Source organism: Hipposideros armiger, unplaced genomic scaffold (genome assembly GCF_001890085.2).
Source record: "Hipposideros armiger isolate ML-2016 unplaced genomic scaffold, ASM189008v1 scaffold_493, whole genome shotgun sequence".
NCBI lineage: Eukaryota > Metazoa > Chordata > Mammalia > Chiroptera > Hipposideridae > Hipposideros > Hipposideros armiger.
This window is the reverse complement of record NW_017731843.1, coordinates 1047813-1058939: the sequence shown is the minus strand read 5'-3', so window position 1 is coordinate 1058939 and position 11127 is coordinate 1047813. Positions and strand designations below refer to the sequence as shown.

Sequence of the window (11127 nt, the reverse complement as noted above, 5' to 3'; positions counted from 1 at the left end):
TTGGTCAAATTGTTGTTGAAAGGGCAGGAAGGTGTAATATGGACCCAGCTATCTGATCCCAAGGCTGGGCACCAGTGTGGGTGTGAAACACACCTGGGACTCCCGCGAGCTGGTGTGAGCTCCGGTTACCGAGCTGGCAGAGGCGGTCAGAAGGAGCAGCTCCTCTGTGCATAATTCACTGCTTGCTCCTCCAAGGAGGGGCAGTGGGTGTGAAGTCAGCAGGGACACAGCTGCCCCTGGAGGAAGCTAGCAGACATCCTGTATATTTGAAAAGAAAACTGAAAGTGCTTTTCTTCACAAGAAACTACTGTAAGTGCTTTCCTCTTTTTTTCATAACCCCTCAGATACAATGGAGTTTCTCTGGTCCAGAGTTGGGGGTGAAATGGCATGGGGGTTGGGGGAAGGACAGAGTACTATGAAGGAAATTTGGATGGTTCCGTGGCCCATGCTCTTTGTCTAATCTGGGGAAGGTATCAGCCTGCCGGAGCCTGCGCCAAGGAGCCCTCTGCTATATGATATGTGTCCTGGTGATAGTAACCTCTTTTCTGGCTGTTAAAGTGCATTCCTGTGTAGCTGTGGAAAGAGAGAAAGCATGCTAGAGGCAGAGCTAGGACAGGAATGTGAGTATTTCCTTAATTGGACACAAGAGCCTTGGACTGCTTCCAGTTTTAGTGTTTTCTTTTAAGAGCCTGGACCCTAAAGATTCCATAGAGTTTTCTTTCTCTGAAAAATCCCTTTGGTTCAAAGGCCCCTTGATAGAAATAAAGGAAAAGCCAGGGCTGCATCTCTTTGATATTTGGGAAGGCAAGAGTTCATGAGCTGCCAGATCCCAGGCTTCTTTGCGGGGTGAGAGGGTTCTGGGCAGAAAGGAGGGTCCTGCTGAGATGGCTCATGGTGAGAGTACCCACAGGCTTTCTATTGGACTGCAGAGCCCTGATGATAGGATGCAAAGCACTTTCCTCTTGAGCATTTACAGAAGCAATTTCTCTCACCCTTATTATCACCCTGAGAGCTAAAAAGGAACGTCCATTGCCTGCTTTATTGCTTTAGGAGTCTGAGACACAGAGAGGTCATGCAACTTGCCTGAGGACTTACAGCAAAGTCAATCAAAGGCTAGAGGATTTTTGGCTGGTGGGTTTGGGTTGCTTGTGTTATGGACTGCTAATTCCCTATTTGCTGAGATGGGAAAGCATGCCTACACTCCCAGGCCTAGCCCCATTAACTATGTGTGCAGAGTCCAGTTGGGCACCGGCTGGGAGGCACCAAAGGCTGGAGGAGCTTGCGGGGTGTGAGGGGAGACGCCAGGCTGACCTTCACTACTTGTCTCTGCCTCCCCAAAGCTGGAAACTTCAGTCAAGGAGCTCCAGGGGAAAATGGGGGCAGTCTGTGGTTGGAATGAGTGAAAAACTGAAGCAGATGCCATCAACTCTGATGAAACCCCTCTTTTCCCCCAAACACCTTAAAAACAAGGCATGTGTCTGCTCAGTGCTTTCCAGCTTACCGAGTGTTTTCATAACATTATCTCATTTCAGCCTCACATCAACCCACACAAATTCTTGCCTTTCAGATTTCTTATGTACTCAAACGAGTTTCACCAAAAAATTGGCTAGAAACTCCCTTTCTCCTACTCGCTTTTTTTTTTTTCCTTTCTTTCTTAAACCCCAAGCCTTTGACTGATGTCTTTAAGAAGCTCCCAGATTCCCAGGGAGGGAAATTTGTTTATTCTGCCAGCCCTGCCCTGCTGGATAGACACGTGTAGTCCTGGACTTTGCCACTGGAACCAACACTTTTGTATGTAGTTTATAGTTTAGCTGTGAAAAAAAAACCAAAAACCCCAGAGGCCAGGATAAGTGTAGCATTGTGGGGAAAACATAGACTTTGGAATCAACAAGCCCCAGAGTCAAATTCTGGATCCGCCATTTGAGAGTCGGGTGGACATGCCCAAGTTACTTAACTTCTGAGAGCCCCACTTCCTTCATCTGTAAAATGGGGCAATAGTACCTACGTCTTAAAGTTGTCATGAGGCATAAATGTGCCAACAAATAGGAGCGTACCTCACTCATCAAACAGCTACTTTGTGAAGTCCCTTACAGCTAACCAAAGGACCAGCTTCACCATGACTAGGCAAATTAAATGCAATGCTGTCTCTTGGCAAGCCAGAAGGGAGATACAGTGTGGGAATGTGTTGCTAAGTGAATTTAGGTGGAGACTTTGTTTTACTTGATGAATAATTAGCTACATATCCCACATGCCTGGCACAGTGGCGCCTGAGGTAACTCTAATAAGATATAAAGCTCAGTACCTTCATTCTTTTGTAAATCCTATTTTAGGTGAGGGAAAGAAGGAGCTGTGAAACTGGATTTATGTAATGTCGGAAAGCAAGGCCGTTCTGTTACACTATGATTTTTATTGAAGCGGGTCCTGGGGACAAAGGTGGGAGAAGGGAGGGGATGCAGAAAGCTCTGAATGGGTATTTAGTTCACTGCTCTGCACATAGTAGTTGCTCAATAAACGTTGGTGGTGGACGGGGGTGGTTTAGAAAGTCCCGGTAGTGTATTTGACTTCTGCTGCTGACATCTTGGCAAGTGCATAGGGTTGTAGTGGAAAGAACATTTGACCATCAGTCTGAAGGCCTGCGTTCAGGTTCCATCTACACTACTTAATAGCCTGGTGACCTTGGACATGCTATTTAATCTCTTAGGTGTCTTCTCACCTGTAAAATGAGGAGACTGGACTAGGTGATTTGGAAGGCCTTTTTCAGCTCTAAGGTTCTGGGGCTCTAAGTAACTTCATTTGCTTGTGTTCCTGTTTCTTCATTTATTCAAAGGTAATGCAGAAAGAAGCCTATCTCATAGGATATTAAAAAGAAATGGTCAGTCTGCATGACAAATTCTCGGTGTCTTTGGAGATCTGAAGGAAATGCAGTTACCCAGAACACTGTAGCAGCAACTGTGATCTTTGGCAAATCCCCTAATTTATTTCAGCCTCAGTTTGTAAATTTGTTAACTGGGGACTGTAAGTTTGCTATGTTACTCTTATTACATTCTTTTGAAAGCTGAGATAATGAAATGCTTTGAAAAACTGCAAGGCACTGTATAAAATATTATGATTGAGCAATGGCGTACTTGTTATAGTTGTATCAAAGTTTAATCCCATGCTGCGGATATTTTCAAATGAATGAACCTGTTACTGTAGTTCCAGAGAAGAGACAGTAAGAGTAGATTTGGGGTCACATCTCAGGGCTTACTTTCCACTCCAAGTTACTGACAGAGTTGGAATTTAGTTAAAATGGGCATTAATACGTTTCCTCAAATGCAGGCACCAGGTAATTACCTCAATGTTCTCCAGTGTAGAGAACTCTCCTGGAGGCCAGATATCTGCTCTTGGAGGCCTGTGTCCCATCTCTTCTCCAAAATGAGGCCATTTTGATACTTAAGGTTTGTCTGTGTGTGTGTGTGTGTGTGTGTGTGTGTGTGTGTGTGTGTGTGTGGTGGGGGGGTAGCTTTTTGAGTTTTGAGAGTTTTACAAAGCAATAATTGCAAATACGTAATGCAGGGTTGTTAGTATGTAAAAGTGGTAAGATAGGCCTCTCATCCAGGCCGTTCTAGGGATTACTACTGGGGAGCAGTGCAGAAGGTATCAGTCCTGCTTGCCCTGGGCCTAGCTCAGGCCCCTAAAAGTCCCAGCCTAGAAACCAGCTCCCTAAGCACTGGCTTCTTCTTCGGCGACATAAACGACAACATGTCACAGCCAGCCTTTGAGAAGCTTTCCCTAGCTTATGCAAAAGGCACAACAGCCCCCCACGTTAGTGGTAACCCCACACCTAGAGTACCCCCCACCCCCTCATAGCAGTCTTCCCTCAGGACAGTACCTCCAAAGGAGCAGAGTGAAGGTGGTATTTGGCAGCACAAATTAATTTCTGGTTGATGTTGTGGAGTGGGGGTGGGGAGAAGCTTTTTTTCCCTACTTGGAGGGAGCAACTAGTGCAGCTTGTCCTGAAGCTGCCTTTTCCTAGGAAGTCCACTGTTTTTACTCAGGTTTATATATGAATGACTTAAAAAATAGAAAACTAGTTTTAAATTTAATTATTCTTATCAATTCTTACCAATTATTTTTATTTAGGTTGGCTTAGAAAGGCTGATGAAAATAATGAGGGCCTCTGCTAAATCCTCACCATTAATCTTACCATCCTTTACTTAGGATTATGTATTTCCACTTTTAAGCACATATAAATGGATTCTATACATTCACAACCTTTCAAAGAGCTGACTGACTTCAAAGCACATTTAATTTTGCCAAGTTTTTAATACTCTCCTCCCCCCCCCTCCCACCCCCACTTCCTTGTCCCCCAGTACACACATCGGTCATGGTTATAGCCAATTCACAGGAGTTTTGAAGCAGAGGTGTGAAGGAACGCACTCCAGCCACAGAGGGGCAGACTCCCATCCGGCCTCTGGGGGCTGTGCAGCCTGACCGCCTGGACAGACCCCCAGAGTTGCAATTCCTGGGCAGTGTGGGAGGGGTTTGGCTGAAGCCCTTTGTTTCCTCTCCTTGGAGCAGATCCGGGAACAGAGGCTGGTGGGGTGTGCATGAGCGGCGCCCAGCCGCACCCCTTGCTCCGCCGAGAGTGTGTCCAGTGGAAAAACCCTAAGACGACACCACTTCCTTTCTCACACAAATAAAACCCTCCATCGATGTCAGGGCTGCAGACTAGCCCCTCACAAGCTAACAAGACCCCCCCAGGCTCTCGGACCCCCAGCTCCGCGTCTCCTCCCGCCTTCCCAACGCCTTTTTTTTTTAGCGGTGCTCTCATTTCCACGCTGCTTGCGGGGGGGAGAGGGGACGCACCTCTCGCGCAGCGATCGAGGTGCCGCGGGCGAGGATGCCAGGGAGAGGCCTAGTTTGGGGGATAAACGGTGAAGCGGGGTCCCGAGTTGTGGGCTGGGGAGGGCGAGTGGGTGCAAAAGAGGGCACAGGCACCAAGGGGCGAGGGTCGAAGGATGGCGCTCTCCCCCGGCGCAGCGCCGCCGCCAAGCGTTCACGTCCGGAACCGGTCCAGCACCCTCCTCATGCCCACGGTCCTCCACCCGCGAGTCCCCGGGGGTGCGTGCGGGGAGCCGGGCGCCCACGCGGGCGGGTTTGTAAGCGCGAGTGGCATTGACACTGCGCTCCAGCCCCGGTGCGTGCGTGTCCACGGGCGTGTCTGCGTGTATGAGTCGTGGGGAAGGGGCCGGGCTAGAAACTGTAACAAACCGCGGCCCTCCGGTACCAGATCTGAGCGCGTCCCCGAGCCGCCGCCCGCAGGAGCTGCGATCGTTGAAGCCATTCATGATTTTGGTGACGTTATTCCAAGAGTGGGCGAGGGAGGGCGGGGCCTCCCGGGGCCGAGCCCCGCCCCACCCCTATAAATACGGCTTCCCGGGCTCTTTGTGGGGCCGCGAGCTCGGTGGAGAACCAAGAGCTCCGTCTGCTCTGCGGACGCAGCTGGCAGTGGGGCTGTCTCCGGAAGGCGGACCGGCGAACGCCCAGTGCCGGCAACTCGGCCGCCTGCTCCTTGCCTGCCGCGCCTGTCTGCGTCCGTGACATCCTTACTCGGGACACAGTGACCGTTTTTAAATCACAAGGGCGTGGGTCAGCCTCCCCTAGGACTTCATGTCTGTATATTTCCCCATTCACTGGTGAGTATCCTGCGCCCTCGGCGGGCATCCATCTCTCGGCCGTGGCTGCGGGACTCTGGCGCCTGCTCGTGCCGGCTCGGGTGCGAGGGCAGCAGGAAGCACGGGCGCCGGGCAATAACCGTAGCCCGTGCAGGAGTCAACGTCAAGGTTGCAAAGGTGGGGGTGGGGGAGGTGGTGCCGAGAGCATCCAGACAAAGGAAGTGAACTCAAAGCCCCCACTTCAGGGACGGCTGGGAAGGTATATGATGATGGGGTGGGGGAGAACCAGGGGTCACGCCTGAACCCCTCTAATAAACCCCCTAATGCGGAGGGCTGCAGGAGGCGTGAGCCCTGCGTGGCACGGAGGGGGGTGGGGGGGCTCCGGCTCTCCTCGAGCCCCTCCCCTTTTTCTTTTTGTTTGTATGCTTGTCTCGGAGTGGAGGCCGGCTGCACTGGGGCTGAGCTGGTGCAGCACCGGCGTTTCCAGAGCTCCAATGGGTGGGGGAAAAACGCTCTCGCCACACGTAACGAGTCTGAAGCCACAAGCAGCAGCACAAGCGCATGCTGCACCCTCTCGACCCCTTCCCTCTCCATAGCCCCTACAAAACCGACGCGCCTTGGTGGGGGCCTGGGCTGGGGAGGAGCCGCCCTCGTCGGCTCCGGCTGGAAGGAGGCTGGGCCGGGCGGGGGGCGGAGGAGGTCTGCACCCGACTGGGAATCGGGGCTCAGAGGGATGCGCCACGGCGCCCCACTCGTTGTGGAGCGAGGCCCCAGGCCGCTGGGGCTTACGCGCCGGCAGCTGCTTCCTTCCTGCTCTGGGGAAGAGGAGGAGCGGCCGGGGGGCGAGCGCTGGCGACTCTGGAGCGCGCTCTCAGGTGCGGGCGCTGCCAGTCCGGCCCCGCAAGCGCTAGCTCGGCGCGGTCCTGCGCAGCCCAGGCTCCGGAAAGTTCATGCTTCTCGCTTCAACTTTTCCGGCCCGCGCCACAGCCCTGAGCGAGGAGGGAGCGCGCCTGCATCCGTTGAAGAGCCTGGTGAGAGCTCTGTGCGCGCTCTTCTGGCCCAATTCTTTGGGGGTCCGCCCGCGAGGAAATTGCCTTTGGAGTCCCGGCTCCTGGCCCGAAACGTGCCTGGAAACCCAGCATCTTCTGTTAGTCTCCCCTCCCTCATGCCAGCTTGGCTTTGTTTAGAGAAGAGACCGAACTCTAAAAACAAAGTAAAAATTCCCCCACCACTGAGGCTGGCATACCTTTCTGCTTCTGGGCACCCCTTCCCTCCCACCTCCGTGGTGTGTGAGCAGCCAGGTGGCATATGGGTGAGACTGAAGGCTATTAGAGGCTTTGTGTCCCTGACCACTCAAAACTTGCCAAGGTGGGCGTTGGAGCCCACCGGGGTTATGATCCCCTGAGAAATTAAGGTTTGGGGTTATTTTATAATTGATTAGCACTTCATAGTTTGTAACACTTTTCCCCCCAGAGATTAGCCTTCTTAGCCTAAGTGTGAGATATGCATTATTACCACCATGGTAACAAACAGGGCACCTGTGGCTCAGAAGTTCTATGACTAGTTCAAGATCACACAGCTCTTGAGTGGCAGAGCTTGGACCAGAACCTATTGCTTCTGTTTCCAAATCCAATGCCATCTCTATTCTATAGTAACCATAAAATGAAGAAGAGTTTGATACCCTTGTTTCCTTAGACATAGTCTTTCTAAAGCCTGCCCCACTTTTTTATTTTTTTAAATCATGCGTAAAGGCATGATGGTGAAAATACTGGGTGTTGTGTAGCGAGGACATTGACTTTGGTATGTACCATTTGGCGTTATGCTTTTGGGACCTCGTATGTGCCCATGGCTTGTGTGAGGATAATGGAACGTTTGTATCCTGCTTACAGAGTACAAAGCACTTTCACATGTTAGCCATTGGTGGGCCAGCTTGGCCCCTCTGGAAATTTCCTTTGCAATCAGAGTCCGGGCATCCTTAAGGCTTTTAATCCAGGGGATGTTTTTCAAGCTGTGCACTTGCAGCTGCTGTGGCTGGGGCTAGAGAAGGGGGTTGGATGGCAGATGTGAAGCTGGTAGAAAGCTGACCCCTTGGGGCGTTAAGTGGGACATTTTGCAAAAAAGAACACCAGAGAGACAGAGAGAAATTTAGGAAGGCAGCATTATTAGACTTGGTATCCTTGAGGTTGACCTGTTATTATTATGTAATAATAATACTATGCAGTTCCCTGAGAAGGATTGAATTGGTTTCAATATAGACAGACGGGCTCAGCTACCTATTGTTGTTGTGTGTTTTTTCTAGTTCTGTCACTTAAAAGAAAATTCAGAGTCACTCTGTGCCAGTGCAGACTAGTACACGAGAGGAAGTTTGCCAGAGAGATTTTCAGACAATGGCCTTTGTTGATTGAGGTTGACAGCCCTGATGCTCTGGGCTTATAAGGCACTTCCTCTGGGCGTAAGCTTGTTTTTCTGCGTGTTCTGTTTTGAACACCTCTCATCCTGCCTCCAGACAGTCCCCTGATCTAACAGCAGAGCACACCAAGAGTAGGAATGTAAAAGTGCATGTTTGTTAACTTTAGGTCTGGGTTTCTTGACAGCCCTGACTATCTGAGATCAGCCGAGATGACTGAAGTGATGATGAGCACCCCATCCATGGAAGAGATTGGCCTCAACCCCCGAAAGGATGGCCTTTCCTATCAGGTGAGTTCAGTACTGAGTTCCTACTGGCCCTTTACAGCCTACTGGCTTTTGCTGGGCCTGGAGGCAGACTTGGTTCTGCATCCCAGTGCCACTTATAGGAGCTCTGTGACCTTGGGAAAGTCCCCTAATGCCAGTAAGCCTCAGTTTCCTCATCTGTAAAATGGGGCAACAATAGTCCTTACCTCATTGAATTGTGGTGAAGATTCATCACGATGAGAGGGTATGTCTAGTCCCCAGGACACAATAAGGATTTAGCAAACATGGGCCGCTGCTATTAATTAGTCACCCTAGTGGCTGTGGACTCTCCCATTCATGGCAGTTAAGGAGGAAGTAATTTGTGCTGTCAGTTCAAACAGAACTTCCCTTTCCAGCCATGCCTCGGGCAGTGGGAACATTGCTCTGAAGGGCAGCTTATGGGAAAGGGTGCTCTGGTGGAGGAATAGTTGTATCAAATGCTGCTTTCTTCCTCCCGTTGATGGTTGACCAGCTAATTCAAACAGAATCAATGTTCAAACTACTTAGAGTTGGGGAGAACTTTCCCCAAAGAGAGGCTACCTCAGGGGTGCCATTGGACTCTAGCTTAGAAATTGTCCTGGTGCGGTGGATCCAAAATACATAAAGGACCAAAAAAAAAAAAGTGATCTAAGTAAGAGCTTTGGATTCTTAGCTAATGCTCGTTCTGGCCTGACATGTTGCCATTCCACTGCCCACAGATGGCTTCAATTACCTGCGGGGCAGTGAACTGTCTAAGATTTACAAGGAGAGTTCCTAGGTTATTACACTTGGAGGAGGAAGGAGTTTGTTTTTAGGGAAGACCTTGGGGCTAAGGAAATTGTGTAGGGTGGCTGACCTAGGGAAGAAAAATGGGGGTGCGAAGTGCCCATTGAGCAGATGTTAACTGCATGTCTGCTGTGGGCCACACGCTTTACAGGTGATTCTCATTCACCCTGGACCATGGCTCTGAGGTGGGAATTCTTGCTCTGTTCCATGGGTGAGGAAACAAACTCAAACTGAGTAGGTGACTTGGGTCTCGAACCACAAAGCCTTGCTCTTGTGATGGATCATGTGTCTGTACCTTGGGTCGGTTCTTGGCCAGAATCCAGACTTGCTCTGGCTAGGCATTCTTTAGACCCACTCCAGAGGCATTTATTTTGTAAAGGAAGAAACAAATAGAAAGCCATGTGGGCACAGTAAGGGAGGGTGATCAAAGACTGCCTGGATGAAAGCTAAGGTTGGGTAAGGTAGCCTGGCAGGTGACAGCAGAGTCACCCACAGACATGCTTGGGAGGTTCAAGAAGGCCCCTTTGTTTTGTGTCAGTGTGGTCAAACCCTTTTCTGGTTGGAAATAAATATTCTGGTAGCTTGAAGCGGTATCAAGGGAGAGGGGAATACCCTTTCCTGGTAGTTTTATTCCCTCCATGACCAGAGTGGGTCTGAGCAAGACAACTGAAAGCCCCACAGTCTGTGGGAGGTTAGAAGTTTCCTGGCTCACTGGCTGGGGTGTTTTCAGAAACCAGTTTCCAAGCCACTGAATCAGACTGAGTCTCATTGTGGTTATAGGTGAGATTTTCTTTCACTTCTGAATTTTAGATTTCTATCACAGAACCTTTCCGAACACAGTCGTCGGTATGTGCTATGTGTGCTTTTTATATTCTTTTTAAAAATATGTCCCAGGATAAAGGACCAGGTCCTACAGAGCACTTTTCTCAACCCTTCAAGTACTTCCAGCCATTCTGCTGGGTCTGGGGGTGAGGGCAAGTGACAATGGAGGAAGGGGCTGCAACACCAGGCCAGGAAGGCTAAGTTGTGGCTGCAATGGCAGGAACTAAATAAAATCGCCTCTGGGCTCCTGAAGTGTCTCAGCGCTGCCTGAGAAGGAGGCATTCAAATCTTTCCTGTGGTGCTGGACTGAGGGTCCCCCCCAGTTCTCACAGCCCCTCAGGAATCCTGTCCCTGGTGCCTGGGCTGGGGGCTACTGTCTGGTTCCAAAATATCTTACCTGGAACTTCAAAGCAATCTGTCACAAGATTTCAGAAAGGGCTTCTGGTTGCCTGAAGAAGAGAAAAGGGAGAGGCTGCAACCTTTAACCAAGCAACATTTACTGGCCACTTGCTATGCGTGATGTGCTGTGCTTGACGCCTGCACAGATTTGGTTTAGGGCTCATGTGGGAAGCCAGCAGGTACATAACAACTCGAACACAGGCAGTCTGTTGGAGCGATCCAAAAGCCATGGTCAATCCAGGTATGGGTGGCAATGAGAAAGCTTGGGAGGAGGTCAAACTGGGGCTGGGTCTTGAAAGAAAATTAGGACTTTGACAGGGCACCTCCATCTCTAATCTAATTTTATTGCACCTTCAGATACCTCTTGGCTCAGGTGCAGGGCTCTGCAGAGAGCTGGCCTGACTGATTGCCATAGGACTGATATTCACTCAAAGCTAGTGCCATCCAATTAAACACATTCCCACCAGAGCTCTGGGGATTGGCTGGGACTGCACTTGGCTGGAGCCCGTCCACTGTGCATGCTCAGGCTGGGCTCAGATCTGGGGACGGGAGATCTCAGAGCTCAGGTCTTGGCATTCTGCCTAAGGGTAATAATAGTACGTGGCTTTTCATCGAGACCTGCTTTTCCAAGGAACCAAAAGTGGGAAGGAGACATTAATCCCAACTTAGCAGATGAAATAGAATCTCAGGCTTGTCATTTGACCTTGAAACGAGGTCGTAAAATAAATAGGCACGCTGGACTTCGTTGACCATTCCCCCCCCCCCCCCCCCC

At 50.4% G+C, this 11127-nt stretch overlaps 1 protein-coding gene across 3 annotated transcripts in view; it reads left to right on the top strand.

Annotated features, from left to right (window-relative positions):
- The first annotated feature begins 225 nt into the window (after positions 1-225).
- LBH (LBH regulator of Wnt signaling pathway) overlaps positions 226-11127 on the top strand; it is a 47159-nt gene continuing 36257 nt past the window's right edge. The window contains exons 1-2 of one of the 3 annotated variants that reach the window (XM_019667296.1): positions 226-309; positions 8252-8354. In XM_019667296.1, the coding sequence (XP_019522841.1) occupies positions 8277-8354 (78 nt within the window). In that variant the 5' untranslated portion in view covers positions 226-309; positions 8252-8276. Of the gene's footprint in view, positions 310-5409; positions 5679-6595; positions 6689-8251; positions 8355-11127 lie in introns of those variants that run through there. The other 2 variants (XM_019667295.1, XM_019667297.1) reach the window with 2 other exon arrangements.